Here is a 20,708-nt window from a genome sequence, read left to right on the forward strand (position 1 = left end):
GAATGAATGTTTCAGAAAGAAGACTTTTATTTAAAAAAAACCATGAGATGAATAGATGTTTGACCTTGTTTCTCTGAAGACATCACATAACTCCACACAATAAAGATAGAGAAAGTATCACAGGTGGAAGCTAATCAACTAAACTGACAAGGGCATACCATGATATATTCCCAAATCAAGAAAACGAAAACCATTTGTTTTATTAATACTGCATTTATTTTAAGTGGAAGCTAGCAGTTCTTGTATCAAACATATGTTGTAGGGCAACACTTCTTTCATTTAAGTATCATGATCTTGCAAAAACTAGATATACAGCTGACCAGCAGCCAGAAAGATTCAAGAAGTTTACGTTAAAATCAAAATTCAACATATATAATCTAATCAATGAACAAACAATTAATATTAGATAGTAGTAGTAGCATACCACCACACAAGTCTAACCAAACTCAATGCAGCTAAAAAATTCAGACACACCACAGGTACTAAAAGGAACACAACACCCCAACAGTTAAATAGTGTAAATAATCGTATGCAACATCTGGTTCTTGTCAAGTGTTAAAAATAATACTTCTAAAGGTCACCAGCTAAAAGTTGAGCAGTTCTTTGCATCAAAAGCAAACAGATGGTTGAAAGGCAGGCACAATCATTTAGGAAACACAAATGAACCTTTATAAAATTAAAAGATGGAATCCTAAGTGACAGCCTGCACATGTGTCAGAGTACAAGTCTTGTTCTTATTTTATCTTTTTTTTTTCTTTTCCTTTTTTGTAAAGGTACAGTGCAACTCTATTGACCACTCACAACAAGTTTATGCCTCCAATGTGGATTAGACGGGAACAAGTAGAACTTGAAAATGTTTGGATACACAAAAATCTCAATCTGGAGTATGGAAAGTAATTGTATGGGCATGGTCTGTTGAAATATCTGGCATTGCAAACTTCAAAACAGTTAATTACTTGAAAAAATACCCAAGGAAAAAGTACCAAATAGAACCATCATTTCCAAAGAAATAAACAGAAATTCTCAAGAATGTCAACATAATACACTTGTTCTAAGCAACTTCAGATTGGATAGGTCGAGTGCCTGTAAACCACGTTGATAGGCATATGAACATGAGAAACTCATTACCAAAAGCATGCTTGAGCAGCAGCACATGGAGAAAAGACTCTGCTCATGACAATTAACCATCTAGAAAATGCTACGGTCTTTTTAGGAGTCCCAAGCTGTCTTTCCACACCCCAAAAGAATACCAAAAGTGACATGCAAGGTCAAGATCCTGGAAGGGCAAAATCATCACCTAATTCATCAAAACAGATACCTATGGTCATTTTGAAGCAAATATACAAGTCCAAATGAGAGATATGCTTAAGAAGCACCTTGAAAATGCTTAGCTACACAACTAAAAGTATTTTCAGTAGCCTTTCTTTGTCTTTTTCCCAATGAAAATGGTGAGGCCGTTCAAAGTGGTAAACTGGATCACCAGCAACCTGCCAAACACAACTTAGCACTCAGCCTCCATGGTGCAAGGCCCAATTTAGCAAATCTTGTAACCCTGTTACAATGTTTAAAAACTCGCCAAAGTTAACTCAGTGACTCGGTTGACTACGCACGACTTGTAAAACCCATAAAATTCAAAAATATATATATATATATATATATATATATATATATATATATATATATATATATATATATATATATATATATATATATATATATATATATATATATATATATATATATATCAGAACCGGGTTGGATCTAGACCCGAAGACACCCCCTCCCCCCCCCCCCCCGCCTATTTAAACACCCCTGCAGGGGTTTTTCTTTTACAAAAAAATGCAAAACCCCTGCGTCTCTCTCCCTGAGTCCCTCCCCTCTCTTGACCTCGACTCGTCGGAGCGGCCACCATCGTCGGCGACCTCCCGTCGACCCCTCTCTCAGGTGAGCGCTCTCTCTTCTCTCTGTCTCCCCCCCCGACTCTCCTCTCATCTCTCTCTTCTCCCTTTGCTCCCTCTCTCTATTTGGTTCTCAAGGAAGGGGCGTCGCCCCCTTCCCTGCTCCCTCTATCTTCTTGGGTCACAGGGAGGGGCGCTGCCCCCTGCCTGTTCTCCCTCCGTCTTCTCGATTCGCAGGGAGGGGCGTCGTCACCCTCCCTGTTCTCGAGTTGTAGGGGAGGGGCGTTGTTCCCCTCCCTGCTCCTCGTCCATCACTTCTCAGTCGGCAAGGGAAGGGCGCATCCCCCCTCCCCCCTTACCATATTTGAGTTGGGGCTGGGCTCGACAAGACCGAGCCCACCCCCATCTCCTATGTGCTCGGGTGGGCCAGGCTCGGCAGGCGCAGGAGGGTCGAGCCCTCCTGCCGCCCTCACTCGCTACTCTCTGTTGTTAAGGGAGGGGCGCAACCCCTTCCCTCTCGCACCATGTCTCAGTTGAGAAGGGTGGGGGTGCAGCCCACCCCCACCCCTTTTTGCGGTTGTTGGTTGGGTCCGGGCTCGGTCTAGTTGTCGAGCCCACTCCCGCCCCTTTTTGCGGTTGTTGGTTGGGTCCGGGCTCGGTCTAGTTGCCGAGCCCACTCCCGCCCCTTTGCATTTACAGGCTAGGCCTAGGCCCGGCCTGGTGGCTGACCCCACCCCCGCTGCCTCTGCATTTTGGGTTGGGGTCAGGCTCGGTCTGGTAGCCGAGCCCACCCTGCCCCCTGTGTTCCCAAGACGGGGTCAGGCTGGGCTAGGTAGTCGAGCCCAACCACCCCACCCCGTCTCTATCTCACTTGGTTTGAGTGGGGTCGGGCTCGACCAGGTAGCCGAGCCCACTCCACTTGTTGTGCCAACGGGCAAGTGATGGCCCTTGCCCCTCCCTGTTTGGTCGGACCAGCGGGCAGGGGCGTGTTCCCCCTGCCCCTTCTCCTTTCTCTGTCAGACTGTCGGACAGGGGCGCAACCCTGCCCTTCTTTTCCTTGTTGGCTCGGCCCTTTGCATGGGTTGATGCTTCTTTTTATTAAGAAATCACTTGTCGTTTTTCGCAGTACGTGCATTCCATCGACGCAATAGATCCTACACGTGCCCCGAGGTATAAGCCTTTTGTCACTTACGCCCGGAGACATCAACAACTCCAACAATCTCTGAGGTAGGGGAAAGTAGCGAAAAGGACAATGGATGAACTAAATTAAGCATTTAACATTTAAACAGAAATAAATAATATATACATGTGTGTGTGTGTGCATTTTAACTCAAGGACACAGTTTTGCGATCATTGTCTTTCCTTTTACTACTGCTTTCGCATTTACTGTTTTCTGTCATTTACTTTTCCGCCACGCTTTAATGCACAGGCTACTGTTTTCGCATTTACTGCTTTCTGTCATTTACTTTGTCGTCGCGCTTTAGTGCATAGGATACTGCTTTCGCATTTATTGCTTTCTGTCATTTACTTTATCGTCGCACTTTAGTGCACAGGCTACTGCTTTAGCATTTATTTAGCCATGGTATGATTTCGTACCACATGCACTGCTTACACACTTATTTACTTATATTATTGCCATAGCGCTGCAATGTGCACAGGTCGCATTATGTAATACAGGTACTGCTTACGGCACACTAGTGCGTATTCTTTTCTACATGTTTCTCATTTGCTCTTTTTCAAAGACATGGATTTTGCGCATGGGCGCTAGAGTTTTAGAAAAACAAAAAAAAAGATTTCTTGCGAGAATCCAGTTTTCTAAATGTGTAGTTTTGTAAAGCAAGGTCTACTCGCTTATAAGTTGCAAAATTGTAGCTAAGCTTTCCCAAATCGGCACATTGGGAGAAATGTTTTTCAACTATGGTTGGAGCTTCCGATATGACTTGGATAACCCCGATTTGGGGCATGAGCATGTGTTTGGACGGGGTTCTAATGAGAAACTCATTCCCCATTTATCGCAAGACATGGGGAGCATGCTGATACAACGATAAATGTATGAGAGATTTGTGGAGATCTCATATCGTGCAAATTGCACAAGAATGTAAAAGTGTTTTAAAAAGACTATATCACGTAAAACTAGATATTTGTTGCATCATTTCTTTTATAAAACATTGAGTTGGGGTTTCTTTGAGAAACTGTTACTCGTCTCATCGTAGTCGTACTTTTAGACAAGCACGACATGTTAGTACTACGATAATTGGATGAGAGTTTCATGTAACCTCGAAGCGTGCGAATGGCATATTGTGGAAATCATTTACATAGTGATGTTTCGGCTTCACAGACAAGATGCTCGTGCTAGTTTAAAGGACCAGAGCATGTCAAATGTAAACTAAAATGATTCCATCATTTCTTTTACAACACATTAAAGCTAGGGTTTCTTTCTAAGAAACCTATACCCCTCTCATCGTAGCGGTACTTTGAAACATACACGGTATGTTAGTACTACGATGATTGAATGAAAAGTTTACGGTAACCTCGTAATGTGCAAAGGCACAATAATGAAATGAAAATCACATAAATTATGATAATCGCCTTCATAGGCAAGATGGTCGAGCGGGTTTGAAAGACCAGAGCATGTAGAATGGGTCTTCGATTAAATAAAACCTGACGCACCCATTCGCCCTGCTGTTTTCTGTCAAGAGAGAAGATGAGATGGTACAAAAACTTCGATGGACAGGTTGTTAACAACCACCCCTCGGGCAAATGACTCGGTGTCCCCAGTCATTGGAGTTAGGGGACGGGACTACCAAAAATTATCTTAGGTGGTAGATCCCATAGACTTCTGCAGAAATTGCATGCATCCCTTGCTACGTATGCCTTTAGAAAATTCTCTCTCGGTCATTGACCGTTTCTTTAAGAGCAAATTCAACTAGCTACCCAGGGTATCGAAAATACATGGCATAATAAACCCCGAATTAGTCTCAGTTGTTTCTACGATCCGCACATGTGTGTACCCGCAGGTCAGCTAATATCGAAACAAAGTTATAATGCATATACTAGATACGTTTACATTACTTGTTGAATTGTGTATCATGTTAGAATTAAATGCATATGCTAGATATTTTCACATTACTTGTTGAATTGCGTATCATGTATGAATTAAATGCATATGATAGATTTGTTTTATATTATCATACTTGCGCACCTACCAGTTTTTCATAAAACGGACCCATCTTATTGGTACAAGTGATGATAAGGTCGGTATGGCATGCAATGGCACGATGACGTGATGGTATCAAGATGAGACTTTTTCCCTGATGTTTCGCTCTTGCAGTCATTTCTGTAATTTTGCATAAGGGTTTCCTTGAAAATTTCTCTTTTGTATAAACTTTAAATTATTAAAACTGCATTTCTTTTTAATCTATTTGGTTTTGAATGTACGAAGTTTCAAATCCGTTGTGTAAAAGTAAAGGTTTCGCAAGTAATGCCCAAGGTCCGTTGACTTGTTATTTCAAAAATACCATTTTTCGATTAATTACTATTTAAAACTCTAATAAAAGAATGGTTACAAGATTTTCAAAATTTTCTTAAAAAAGTTAAAGTCCTAGAATTTGGGGGTGTTACACGTCTTGCCTATTCACCTTATCAAAAAAGTTATTTAACCAGGTTTTCCACAAGACTCGATCGAGTTGGTCGAGTTTTCATATGACTCAACTATGAGTCGATTGGATCAACTTATGACTCAGACGAGTCATATGTATATGTACATTATCTATGTATTTATTTATAAATTTTATGAGTTATAATGTATATAATTTGCATAATATATTTGTAAGTATACTTGTATAAATGTATGTCATATATATTTATATATGCAATTACCTATATATCTATTTGATTCAATACATTAAAAAGTAAACATGACTCAACCAAGTCACAAGTCAGGTACTGCCGAGTCACTGGGTTTTAGAACATTGCCCTGTTACTACAATATGAATTACAAAGGGCAGTTTTTACAGATACACATCACAGAAAAGTTAAAAAAAAATTGTTCTATTAGAGAAATGAAGGTTAAGAGAGGAGAAAACCAGGCTTTTAATTTCAGTAAGGCAGTCTAGTGGTCATTAAGCATATATAGCTACCATACATCATCATCACTCGCCATCATCTAAAAGATGCTAGTTCTAGATTGATTGTTAAAACTTAATCAGTTTTAATGATAAAAAAACTAGAAATATTTGTTGGCTAAAAGAGAATAACCATAAAAAATGAAACTCGTTTTTGTAGCAGGATGCAGACTGAAAAGTGAAAACCCAAAATTCTAAAGCATAAATGTGGATCTTACTGCAGCTTCAACGAAGTCTTTAGGCCGCTTTATTCTGAGCACTGACCCAGAAAAGAAATTGCCATCAAAAGAAAGAGCTGCAGTTGCATCTTCTGGGGTGAGGAATTCCAAAAGGGCCTGATTCTTCTCCTTGTTTACCTGGGAAAAAGTTGAACAGCACCATGAATACACACACGTGGCATGCCAAAAATATGGCCAACTTAATAAGGATAAATAAGACACTCACCATACAGCTGATGCATGGATGCTTTCCTTGAACATGACTAATACCAGAGGACAGAAGAAAATTGTTGAAGCATTCTAATAACGCTTTATCAGAAGCTGATGCTGGTATGTTTTCCACATAGAGCCTCATTGATGGTCGAGTAGCTTCTGTGAGCTGAATAGCATCTCCTGAGGCATTGTTTTCTACTGAGGATGTAGCATTTGCAGTAGCTGCTGGGTATAAATTTGGAGCAGTTGATATGACAGGGGATGGTATCTCACGTCCATTTGACAAAGTTTGTTGGGAGGAATGCAAAGAAGCCAATGTGGGAACAGAAGCACCATTTTCTGCACCAGTAGGCAGCATATCCCAAGCAGCACTTTTCCTTTCAGGAGAGCGAATTGTTGGAGGAGGAGTTTTAACAGCTGCCTCTGTTCTTCTCTTTCTTGGGGAATACCCACCAATTCCACTATCACCATATCGTCGATGATGTCCCCCAGCACTTGAACTGCTTTTCCTATTTCTATCTATTTCATAATGCAGCCGGTCATACTTCTCCTTAAAGGAATAGTGGGATGGGTCATCATGTTTCCGCTCTCGGTAAGACATGCGCTTATGTTCCTTTGGGGAGGCAGAAACTGATCTATCTCTGGTTCTACGATGTTCTCGACTCACTGATCTTCTCCGTTTTGGCCTCGGTTCTTCATGATAGGAATCCTGAGAAACCTTAGATGGCACTTTCTTTCTGAATTTTCTGTCTGAATAGGAGTCATCCTGCCTTCTCTGAGAATCATGTTTCTTAGTATCATACCCATCAGCCTCCAGCTTTCTGTCAACACTTCCAGTTCGATGTCTACTTTTGCTTTCTCTCTTGTCCTCTCTTTTAGAATTTCTATCTGCCTCACCAATTTTGTCCTTTAGTCTCATCTCTTTGTATTTATTCTTCTCAACCTTGTTTTCAGAACCAGTCTCATGGCCTTCCTCTCTTCGACGGTGGCTTCTCCTTTTCTCATCTGTATGTCCTCTGCCCCTATTCTTATCCTTGTGAGATATTTCACCTGTATGTCCTCTGTCTCTACTCTTATCCTTGTGAGATATCACCTTAAATAAGTTCTCTACATCATGAACTTCCTTCTGATTGGCTTTTGAAAAACCATCTTGCACCATTTCCTTGTCACTGTTGGATCTTTTTCTCATGGAATCTACCAAATTGAACTTTTTCACTTTTTCAATAGTAAAATCATTCTTTCGGCTATAATCTGCACCAGATTCAGGGAGATCATAAACACTTTCACCAGATTTACCATCCAGTGGCTTCTTCGCATCTACAATTTCTGTGTTAGATATCAATTTTGTATTTTCCCTTCTTAACAATATATCCTCCATGCTAAAAGGTCTTGTACGAGCTGCACTGCCTTCATTATTTTCAAATCTAAATTCACCACCAGATTTATCTCTCCGATGGCCAATTCCAACCATCTTCTGGACTCAGAAATGAAGCCTACCCCAACACATTTGGTGACTGGAACTAGTGGATAACATTAAGCTCAAACCATCCTGAAAAAAAAATCCAATAAACTAAAACAGAAGACAGCATGCAAATCATTGACCAAAGATATCCAGAATTTCTATCTGACTGAAGCACATTAAATCCTCAAATAGCGGTCCTTTCTTAGATGACCGCCTATTTGAGGGTTTAATGTGCTTCAATCAGATAGAAATTCTGGATATGTTTGGAAAATAAAATCTGATATCATTATGGCAATCCACAACTTTACAAAAAAGACTGTTGACATCATGCACTACATGCGAACATTGGCCCAGTTTAACATTCAGCTCCTAGAAACACAATGCATGGTCAAGAACCAAAAATTCAAGGCCACAAATTGAAACTGTGGAAATAGACCTACAAGATAAGAACCTTGGCGACTGTCTTGAACCTTTAAATGACCCAAGAAACTAAAATAAGAACCACAACAGAAGCAGACACAATGGCCACAATGCCAGTAACATCATATCCTAGTAGTATCAAACTGTCCAAAGCACATTGGACAGATCCATTTAGCAATGTAGCTACCAGCAGAATGACTACATGAACATGATGCTGTTAAGATGTATACGTATATATATACAACATATATGTACATACATTATGTATATGTACACATATATGTATTTGGTATATATATAGTAGAGTGTATTTTAGGAATTATGTACTATTTATTTATTTTCTTCTTTTTTAAATTTTAATGCCCTTCAAAAGGCATTTTTGTCACTCAAAATAGGCTAGTCAACTAGCCGTTAGTAAGCTCTTACGGCTAGTTGCCCTCTCCCTTGTGTATTTAAATGGGACTAAGTCCCTTGTAAGTGTATGCATTCTTTGTGCATTTGGTTATCAATAAAATATTTATTTTTTAAGAGTGTTTGTGTGTGCTCTCTCTTTGGCCCTTAGTGGCTTGTGTTTGTGCCTCTTGTGAGGTGTGTGGGCCCTTATCCTATTTCATTACATGGTATCAGAGCCTTGAGCTCTTGATTCTTGTGATCAAAGTGCTCGTGTAGACGTGAGCTCATGGATCGTGCGATTGTGAGTTTGTGGTGTTAAAAGAGCGTTGATATCTACCACCCATTCTTCTTCCTCTTGCTATCTTTTCATCATTATGAAGGAAAACAATGATTTTATTACCATCATTCCCGTAAAGCTCGATGACACCAACTACGTAATGTGAGCTTCTATTGTGAAGCACCCTATGTCACATGGGTGCGGGTGCGGGGATGCGGCACTTCCAAAAAAACCCGGGTGCGGGGGTGTGGCAGGGGCAAAAATGTAAAAAAAATGTATATATATATATATATAATTTTGAAGTTTTAACAGTTTAACATTTAACAGTTAACATTGCCATAATATCATTCATCATGCATGAAGTATATCAACCTAAATATCAAATTATCAATCAAATAAAACATAAAAAAGTTTGTTCAATTGTAAAAATAAAACATAAAAAAGTAGAACATATTGGTCTACTGGAATATAGTGCTATCAGCAGATATCACTTGTTATGTGTTTCTCCAGAAATCTTTGATCTTACAAGTTGATAGATCAGGCGGAAGAAAACCAATCAAACCAAATGGAATCATCAAGTAAATTTAAACAAGGAAATTCAGATATCATTTTCATATGGCCAACACTCTAAGATCCCAACTAGAAATCTCTACCAAGAAAAACTCAGGTTTCAAGAGAAGAGATTCACACTCATTTGGAATGTAAATAAATGAAACTCATGAATAATGATAAATACCTTTCTGCCATCTTCCAACAGGCGCCTTGACACTGTGACCCACATAATTCTCTTGATGTTTATCAGCTTTCATATCATCCCACTTGAATTCTGCACAGGAAAATACATGAGTTACAAGTCAGCATAAGTTGGGACCAAATTTGACTTGAACACTAAGCTTAAACGTTGCGTTCTACACAATGTTATTGGTAAAATCCTCACAGTTATTTTAGAACACTTATTATCAAATATGGATACATAAAGCTCGAGCCTAAGATATTTCATCACGAATGGCTTCTAATTTAAGGAGTTTCAAATATGCCACCAGTAGATTCATCAGGTAACGTTATTAAAAAGCAAATGAGCGACTGACCTAATTTGTTTATCAAATGCATCAGTCGAGAAGTTCGACTGATTCATGCACTCGTGAATTAGATATGGGAGTGAAAGAGTATGTGTGACTATTTTTTAAGGTTTAAGTGTTTAACGTCTCGAGACACAACTTTAATAGTGAAATGCAAATTTTCCCCCACTACTAAAATTCTCATTTCAATGACTAAAAGAAAGGGGGTTCTTGCAGAAAGCGCTTACAATACTCAATAACTACTTCAACGTTGCAATATATGTTTCCATTAGATGGCATATACAACAGAATCATAAATTTGGTGATACGCATAGACCTCTAACAGAGCATCTCAATCACGGCTATCAGCACCTCAATTGTGTTTACAAAGAGAGGGCGCAGGGGGGGGGGGGGGGGGGGCTCGGCCCCTCCCCGGTCGACCCAACAAGAGCAACAGAGAGCGCAGGGGGGGCTCGACCCCTCCCCTGCCGACCCAACGAGAGAAAGAGAGGGCGCAGGGGGGGGCTCGAACCCTCCCCTGCCGACCCAACGAGAGAAAGAGAGGGCGCAGGGGGGGCTCAGCCCCTCCCCTGCCGACCCAACGAGAGCAAGAGAGGGCGTAGGGGGGGCTCGGCCCCTCCCCTGCCGACCCAACGAGAGCAAGAGAGGGCGCAGGGGGGGCTCGGCCCCTCCCCTGCCGACACAAGCAGACAGCGTGAGGGACATACCTGCAACAAGGGAGAGGAGGAGCTTCGGAGGTGGCGTCGGGAGGAGAGGGTTGCGCAGGAGATGAGTGATTTGGGCAAAATTTTTTTTCCCTAATCACTCCTTTTCATCGGGTTTTTTTAACGTCTGAAATGTGGATGAAAACGACCTTGGGTGCGTTGACCGCACCCAGGGTCGTGTTGACCGCACCCGATGCTGCACCCGCGTTGAGTCGCGTCGACGCGGGTGCGGCACCTGCTTTGCCGAGTCCCTGTGACATAGGAAGCACCACATTTGAGGCAAAGGGCTATGGGGATTGGTTGATGGTACTGAAAAGGAACCAAAGCTTGTCATCACCAAGAATGACAATAGAAAGAAGGTTGCACTTCAAAGAGATGATATGAACAAAGTCATTGCCGACTATGAAAAGAGGTGGAAAGAATGGAAGATGGGTCATTCCAAAATCATGTCATGACTCATAAATAGTATGGACATCAACATGTGTGCAAGCTTGGCAAAATTCGACTATGCAAGTGATGCATGAAAGTACCTTAAAGACATGTACTCTCTAAAATATATTGCACATGTGTGCAACCTTCAAAACAAAGTAAGGACTATGACCCAAAGGGGATATGAGCATACGTGAATACTATAATGCCCTATTCCTCCTTTGGGATGACTAGCCCTTCTTGAGCCCAAGTGGCATTGTCCTATGGACATTGAGCTTTGTGAGAAGCAAGTGAAGGCGGAGCACTTCTATCAATTCATTAATGGACTTAGGCCCAAGTTTGAAGGTACTAAGATCGTTCTTCTAAATAGAGGTGGTGTTCCCTCTATTACTGAAACACTTACAGAATTGACTATGGAGGAGAATAGACTAAAGAAACATGCTACTAAAGATGAAGATTCCGTGTTAGTCATGTCTAGGCTTCGAACAAACACATGTACCTACAAGATTCTCCTCTCCTTAAAGTTCTACATCTTTTTTATTCTCGACCTTGGTAAGAAAGAGTTTGGGCTCCACATTAGAGCCATCACCAACCCCCACAAGCCTTTGCCTCAAATATGGTGCTTCATAATAGAAGACCACATTACGTAATTTGTGTCATTGAGCTTTATGGGCACAATGATGACGCTCTCCTTGTCCCCCATGGATGAAGACTAAGAGAGAAAAGAGAAAAAAGATAATGTGAAAGGAAGACCATGCACACTTGAGTCATGATCACTTGAACGGTCCACCAACACACGAACAAGGACCTCTCTACGTCAAGATGAAATATGAGCACCAACTTCAAGGATCAAGAGCTCTATGGCGGAGCATGATGGTCCACCAAATAGCCAGCAAAGGCACAATCACAAAGAGCCACTAATGGGTACGCACAAAAGGCCACTAAGGGCACACTAGGCACACACCAAGGGAACACTCACTATTGAAAAATATTATTTTTATTAATCACAATAATGCACATAAAATGCATGCATTACAAAGAGGGGGAAACCCTTTATATATACACAAGGGAACAACCAACTAGCCGTTAGACTAGCTCTAACGGCTAGCCAACACAATGTTGACTCAAACAAAAAAACAAAAAATACAAAAAAAGAAAATAAAAAATATCCTATTCTAAATTAATAAAATAATATGTATATATAAATGTATATAGGTATATACATACACATACATAAGTATGTATACACATTTACATATATACATATATATGTGTGTATATAAAATACAAAATATACATCTTCACAACATGATCGGGTCCAAAACTATCCATAAACAGAACCTGACTCCATTTTTCGATTATTACAAAACCAGATCAAAAGTGTACATCAAAACCCTTATTCAACAACATAGGGACTAACACAACGTTATGCCTCATGGAAGGAACATAAAACACATAAGATAAAGTGATATTTGCATAAGTAGTAGATAGTATACTGTATATATGACCCAGCACCTACCATGTTACAATAGGTGTTATTCCCCATGTGGAGCATAGGATGCACCCTAGACTTGGGGTCTACCAAATTGATCACTCCCTCTTTGGACGTCTCAAAGTGTCATGTAGCCCCAAAGTCAATCCGCTATCCATCAATCAACGATAAGACATCCTGTGACCATGAATGATATATGCCTGCTTCCACCATCCTGATGCTTGTCATCATTGCCATGTCTTAGACAGTTCACTTTGAAGTGTTTGGGCTTGCCGCAGATAAAACAATTGCCAGAAGAAAGAAGAGCTGGATGCTAATTTTCGGGGTTTATCAGGTTGATCCTTAAGATTGAACCTATTATTATTATTATTCCTTTTAAAGGTGGGTTCAAAACAATGAAACTTACCCTTTTTATGTTGAATTGTCTATGACTAGATCCACCCTGGTCATGAGTAACTAGAAGTTACGATTTTGTCTCGCATTTCATGTGTTCCAGATCTAACACCAATTTCAAGGGTAACTCAGGAAGGGAAACATGGGTAGAGATCAACTCAAGTGTTGTGGCTACAACTTTCCAGGATAATGGTAAACTATTGTGTATAGTCGAAATTTGCATCCTATTAGGAATGGTGTTACCAACTCTAGTGAGATCCTTGGTCATGACTAACATCTTATTTACGTGGTCAATCACATTATCCCCCTCTTTCATTTTAAACGATTTGTATTGTTTGAGAAGAAGTTGAATGTGAGTCTCTTAGGTAGTATCATATTTTTCTTTTATGGCAACCATCATTTCTTTGGCAATTTTATAGTCTTCAAAACCCATTATTAAATCATCTTGCATGAATGTCAACATCACATTTCTAGCTAATAGGTCATCTTCTAGAAATTTGTCATAATCTTTATTTTGTTGTTCAATTGGTCTTTTATTCTGGATTGGGAGTTTAGAGTCGAGTACATATGATATCTTCTCATCTATAAGGATGTACCCATTCTTACGCCTCCACATACTAAAATTTGTCATATCTAATTTGGTGGTTTTTGCTAACTCAATAGCAGCAACCTTTGCCCCAAACATTTTAAAAAATTCTCAATATATAATCTCTATATATCAAAGAAAACCATATATATTGAGATTAAAAAAAACTATTAGGTACTGGGTACTTTCAAAAAGGAATGTTTTAACCAAAACAATCAACTAATTTTCTATTATGTCTCAATTAATAATCAGGAATCATGTAATTAACTAACTTGCATTATCAATGTAACTAGAAAATACAATTTTTCTAAGAATATCATAACAATCCTTTAGCAATTTTTACCAAGTATTGAATCATGCTCAGCATATCTGATGCTTATGTCAGCTATACTACAATTTTAGAATAACAAAACAGCTTCTCTGCAATTCTGGAACATTGTATATACTTTTCTGTAAATACAGAAAGCATAATAGCTAGCATTTATTTTCAAAAAACATTTATGCACTGATTTCTAAATACAACTAAGAATCATCAGAGATTAATTGCATAAATTGCGGCCACAAATACGTAATATCAATAGAGCATAATCACCAGCATGTCCGTTTCAATAATCATAACCATCATCGTTTAATAAGTTTGTACCACTGGACAGTAAATTAGTATAAACCAGTGTTGTGAAAAGCGTTGAGGCATAGCGAGGCGCTCCACCAAAAACCGAGGCGAGGCATAAAGCGTAAGCCTCAAATTTTTTTTTTGAAAACTAAAAAAATTTATAAAAAAAATATCTAAAAATACAAATAAATAAAGAAATGCTTTATTGATGAAATAACAACCAATAAGAAATAGAAAATCTCAAATAAGTACTAAAAATATGAGATGAACATATAAAAGTAACTAAAAACTGATTACATAACTGAAAAATATATGAGATTAACAAACAAAAGTTAAAATATACTAAGAAACTGATTACATAACTGAAATAACTGAAAAATATATGAGATTAACCTACAAAAGTTAAAATATATGAGATCATTCTAGAAAATATGAGATTAACTTATAAAAGTAACTAAAAAACTGATTACATAACTCGAAAATATACGAGATTAACCAACAAAAGTTAAAATATACTAAGAAACTGATTACATAACTGAAATAACTGGAAAATATATGAGATTAACCTACAAAAGTTAAAATATATGAGATTATTCTAGAAAATATGAGATTAACATATAAAAGTAAGTTACTTTTATATGTTACTTTAAGTAACATATAAAAACTGATTACATAACTGAAAAATATATGAGATTAACCAACAAAAGTTAAAATATACTAAGAAACTGATTACATAACTGAAATAACTAGAAAATATATGAGATTAACCTACAAAAGTTAAAATATATGAGATTATTCTAAAAAACATGAGATTAACATATAAAAGTAAGTTGCTTTTATATGTTACTTTAAGTAACATATAAAAACTGATTACATAACTGGAAAATATATGAGATTAACCAACAAAAGTTAAAATATACTAAGAAATTGATTACATAACTGAAATAACTGGAAAATATATGAGATTAACCTACAAAAATCTTGTTGATTATGTCTTAGAACCCTTTAAAAAAAATTGTGCCTCACGCCTCAGGCTTGCGCCTTGAGGCATAGAGGGCCGCGCCTTTTGCGCCTCAAGGCGCGTTTTTGATAACACTGGTATAAACATAACATTTGCAGAGGAATTGTTAGAAAAGAATGATTCTAGATTTCTCTATATTTATGATTGCGATCGATAGAAAACCCAACATCTTTCCCATCTAGTGGTTATCATGGAGAGTGCTTTGGCACTACTAATGCCACTTTGCGAGTACTTTAACGGAAGCTAATTTGTGTGTAGGCAGTGCTGTCTATTGTACCGTTAACTCGCACTATTCATTGACGAAGGCAGCCTTTTTCCTAGGGTTGGCTCGGATGGTGAGGCTGCTTTTCTTAGAACAAAAGCAGGTCAACTCGAAATCGTATCCACTGTGATCCTATGTCACAGGGATTCGGCTAGCAGGATGCCGCACCCGCGTCGATGCGACGCGACACGGGTGCAGTCAACTCAACCCTGGGTGTGGTCAACGCACCTAGGGTTATTTTGGTCCAATTTTTTGGACTTAAAAAAAAATTGCCAAGAATTTTTTTTTTAAGTTTAAGTCACAGGGATTCTCCAGCTAGGTGCCGCACCCGCACCCGATGCGGTCAACCTGACCCTGGGTGCAGTCAATGCACCTAGGGTCATTTATGTCCAACTTTTGGACTTTATATATATATATATATATATATATATATATATATATATATATATATATATATATATATATATATATATATATATATATAATTTTTTATATTTTTGCCGCATCCCCCGCACCCGGGTTTTTTGGAAGTGCCGCATCCCCGCACCCTCACCCATGTGGCATAGCTGTGATCTTATCTGCTCTTTCATAGAAGACATCTCTCGAATTAAAAAGAAAAAGAGAGAGACAAAAAAAGGGCTTCTGCATATAAGAGTTAATCAACCGATAAGATGACAGAAGTTCCAATCGTCACCGGCGGAATGCCCAAAAGCGCAGACCCCAAAATACGCCGGATTTTGGCGATGATCAAGCAAGAAGAATGCTAAAGAGAGAGGGCTTTTGACTACCAACAGGTTGCAGTCAAGAAATCCCTATGATCAGTGAATACAGAACTAGTTCCAGCAACAGATCATGCAACTGAAAGGCTCTCACACTATTTGGTGGACAAGGATGTACAACAAAGAAAAGGTTCTACAGATGATAGCAATCAGACGATGTGTGTGTTCTTGTGTAGGTTTTAGTAAAGGTTTAAAGAGTTTGCCACGTCGAAGGCATTTCAGGCCATCTATGTCACATGGGTACCGGTGCGGGTGCGGGTGCGGGTAAGGAGGGCACAACATGGCAATTTCAAAAAGTGAGGATACGAGGACCCGGCTATATATATAGAAAGAGAGTGTTTGGGTATGGATCAGGTGTGGCTCTCCATTAGGATCCATATTAGAATTTTGAAAACAAAAAGCCCCTTGAATTTTTTTTAATGAAAAGGAGGGTGTGGGAACAAAAGGTCTCTCTCTCTCTCTCTCTCTCTCTCTCTCTCTCTCTCTCTCTCTCTCTCTCTCTCTGGCAGATGTGAGGAAGAATAAGAAGAGGAGCACGTTGAGGAAGAAGATTCTTCTTCTTCTTCCTTACTGCCCTTCAACCCCAGGTCAAAAGTAAAAAAAAATGTTATTTGGGTCAGGTCAAGGTTGGATCTGACCCAATCCGGACTAGCACGTACCTGTGCTGTGTCTGGTATCCGCACGTGTCTATGTGACATAGCAGGCCGTCCTATACAGAATGCATAGCTCACCAAAAGGAAGTTTGATGTCTCTATAAAAATAGAGACAGTTTGCAAGCCTATGATGGTGGTTACCATGAAAACAGATCCAAATGAATGCTTAACAATCAAGGTACATGCTTTGTTCCATTCGGTTGAGGTGGTTTGCCATGCATAGTGAGAATGAAAAAATCGCAACAAGTCTTACTCTGCAACATGTGGTATTGCAGACAAACTACTCAATCAAATGCCTAAACCAACCAGTTAGGGTTGATTAGGCAATAAAGCATCCTATATGGATGTGTACATGCATCCAAACCGATTGTTGTGCAGATTATACAATGCAGTCATCCTAATAATTTCTTACATGTGCTTTCTACTACCCATTATACATATATTATTAATTTATCATTCACCTCTAAACTATAAATAGTAAATTGAGCATGCTACAACTATAACATACTACTCAACAGACACTAAATAACTTCTAGTATCCAATACACATAGAAAATACTTCCTTCTATCTCTTGGTAACTAACCCATGATGTGCAACTTACAGACAGCCCTGGTGACCACGGGCACACGTCTCTGTCACACTAGTTTTTCCCATATCTAGCACAATAGATGCAAAATCTATGTAACAATATGCAAGAGACAAGAATCACCCTAATGCTTACACGAAGTAGGCGCCTTCATAATCTGAACATGGCTCCAAATCGACTTGATTAATGGTAATATCATCAATAATACCATGTAGAAGGGGCGACGACGGCATTCGGGTATAAGCAACCGCGATTTTGGTGGCGTTTCGGTCGCAGATGATGGCAATGGTTCAAAGAAAGGTTATGGGGATAATGTCTACAGAAGAAAGAGAAGAAGAATCCAACTATGCATACATTTTAGGCATTTGCATTTTCATTTCCGAAACACAAAAGGTATTAAAAAAATAAAAGAAAAGGAACAAGAGAACTAACCATGGGAGGGTGCAAAGAAGTTGGGAATGATGAAGCGAACACAGTCCTCGCCGAAACAGTTTCAGGTGGCCTTCGTCACGACGCTTATTTAGGGCACAGATTTTTTGGGGGAAGGGAAGGGTTAGGATGGCAATAGACACCCAAACGAGTGGATGAGAGATGGGAAGAACGGAAGAGGGAAGAGGGAAGAGGGAAGAGGGAAGAGGGACGAGGAACTAAAATATGAGAGAGAGAGAGATGAAGGCGACGAAGGGAAGACGGAGGAGAGCTAGGGATTAGAGGGGTTCCCTTTTCGGTCGTGGGAGTTCCACTAACTCTCCAGGACCGTAATCGGAGGGTGTTGATAAGCGTGTTTATGAGATTACTGTTGGCAATGTCGGAATATCGTTTGGAAAATCTCGGCCAGGAAAAACTCGCGATAAATTTGTTTTGGGGAAAATCTCAGGAGAATTACTCTGGCTGAAATTATATAAAAGTATCACAAATAACAAATTATAAATTACAAAAGCGTAAACATATACGGATATTGGTAGCCTTTTCATAGCAATGTTACCACGATAATAAAAATGTACTAAAATAAGTGATTTTTTTCAATGTTGTTAAAATTTAGGTGTCAACGGGTTGAGTTTGGTTCGGACCCTGGTGAAACTAGATTTGGACCAGATTTTTTAGTATGGTATCGGGTCTGGACCTGTGTCTAATCGGGTCTACTATAAGAAAATCATACCTGGACCCATACATAAACCAGACCTAGATCATACTCGGTAAAATAATATTTTTTATCATTTTTACATTGAAAATTTGTGGATCTTAATGAGAACTCAGGTCGGGTCCGGATCTGGTATAAATTTTCAAAAACTATACCCGGGCCCATGTACTAATCGGACCTTCGGGTCCGGACTCGGGTCTTAATCGGATCTTCTTATTTGTCACCTCACCCGGACCCTATAGGGTTTGGTCCGGGTGAACCCGACCCCTTGACACCCCTAGTTAAAATCGATTCACCAGGTGAATCTGTTTCTTAAATAACCCCTGAATCCAATTGAATCGCTTGCAAATCAGCAACTTTCTACCCTGTTATTATACAATAAGCAACATTTAAAAATAATAAATAATATTTCTAGCCCCTTAGAAAATTGGATTGAAATGACAGGTGAATCGATCCCTTCTGAATCAGCTAAGGACTGATTCAATCTGAATAGGCCGATTCTAACATTGATTTTTTTTTTCAAAAAATGTAAGCCTTTGAAAATATTGCAAAATGTGAGAGCACTTTTATCTTTTAAAGATGACCATGGTTCAAACCCAAGTAGGGCCATCCATGCTGCAAGGACAAAGTTGGGTGCACCCTGGTTGGAGGGAAGACCTCATGGGTTTGATTAACGGGGCCTACAAATGTGTAGTTAGTGTTGACTGATGAGGGGGTTTTCCATTAGCACCGGGAAGGTTTTTTACACAACCAATGTTTTCTACTTGATAGCACTTGTCGCAAGATCTTTATGCAAATAAGAAGTCTTCGTAAATATCATGAGAACATCCTTAATTGGATTATAGTATTTGGGATGTTTACAAGATGTTTGTGCAAAGATCGAGCAAATATCATATGATTCTCTTTAATTGGATTTTAGTCTTTTGAACGTTCACAAAATATTTGTGTGAAGGTCATAAAAAAAGTTAAAAAAGTCTAGAATCAATGATTTTGCATATGATGGCTATTGCTATTCGCATAAACATGCTAAATTTCGCGGATAGTAGAATCGTTTTTCATTTTCTATGTTGAGCTTCTAAAAAAGTTTTAAATCAATTGTTTAGTTTGAAGAGACAATAATTGAACTCATTTTTTTTTTATGTATAGTCCAAAGAAATACACAAAATGGAGTTTAAGGAAAATAGATTTTAAAAGAGTTATGAATTTTGTTTATTGTTTAGAAGCTTAAGTAACATTTTCAAGGATTTGAGCTTTCAATTCCTCCTGATTTCTCACCATGTTTGGCTGCAGGTGAACGTAATTATAAGTAGAGGTAGGCAATCAATTGAGCAGCTTGTAAATTAAGCCCAAGTTCAACCCGAACTGAGCCAAAACAAAACTTGACCCGTATGTATATATATTATACTAAATAATGTATATATAATACATATATAATGTAATATATATTATATATAATATATGTATGCTAAGCTTGACCCGATTAAGCCCACGAGCATAACAGGTGGGCTGTGAAACGAGCCAGAATAGGGTTGTTGGCCCAAACCATCAATTTATGAGTTGAGCTTTGACCAGGCCGATTCAGTCAATTGACCAGGCTTTGATCTGGCTGGTTGGCTCGGTACATTAGTGGGTTGGGTCGGCCTGTTGCCCACCCCTAGTTAGCATGAAGTAAAATAGGTGAATATAGGATTTAATGAGGTAAAAAATTTGAACCATTCAAAATTTAAAAACCCACCGAAATTCTTGTGATTCAAGCTGTAAATACCTCATTTTCCCTCACACTCCAAATACGTTTAGACCCTACCAACCCTACCACATCATGTAACCGATTTTTACACCCTCCCAACACCTAGGATACCCTTTTCTCAAAGCCTTTAGGACTTTTGTCCCAATGTTTCTTTTCTTGAAACCGGGGTCTTGTATCTAAAACTATTGGATCTACTTCAAATGCATTTTTGGCATGA

General features: G+C 39.0%; 1 protein-coding gene across 2 annotated transcripts in view; it reads right to left on the reverse strand.

Annotated features, from left to right (window-relative positions):
• LOC149813681 (uncharacterized) overlaps positions 1-18,382 on the reverse strand; it is a 36,550-nt gene extending 18,168 nt beyond the window's left edge. Inside the window, exons 1-4 of one of the 2 annotated variants that reach the window (XM_089990845.1) lie at positions 18,036-18,382; positions 9,742-9,831; positions 6,467-8,002; positions 6,241-6,378 (exon numbers count right to left, since the gene is read on the reverse strand). In XM_089990845.1, the coding sequence (XP_089846971.1) occupies positions 6,241-6,378; positions 6,467-7,924 (1,596 nt within the window). In that variant the 5' untranslated portion in view covers positions 7,925-8,002; positions 9,742-9,831; positions 18,036-18,382. Of the gene's footprint in view, positions 1-6,240; positions 6,379-6,466; positions 8,003-9,741; positions 9,832-17,738; positions 17,948-18,035 lie in introns of those variants that run through there. The other variant, XM_089990847.1, reaches the window with a different exon arrangement.
• Between the last annotated feature and the right edge of the window lie 2,326 nt (positions 18,383-20,708).

The sequence above is a fragment of the Nuphar pumila genome, chromosome 16, assembly GCF_984573655.1.
Source record: "Nuphar pumila chromosome 16, dmNupPumi1.hap1.1, whole genome shotgun sequence".
NCBI lineage: Eukaryota > Viridiplantae > Streptophyta > Magnoliopsida > Nymphaeales > Nymphaeaceae > Nuphar > Nuphar pumila.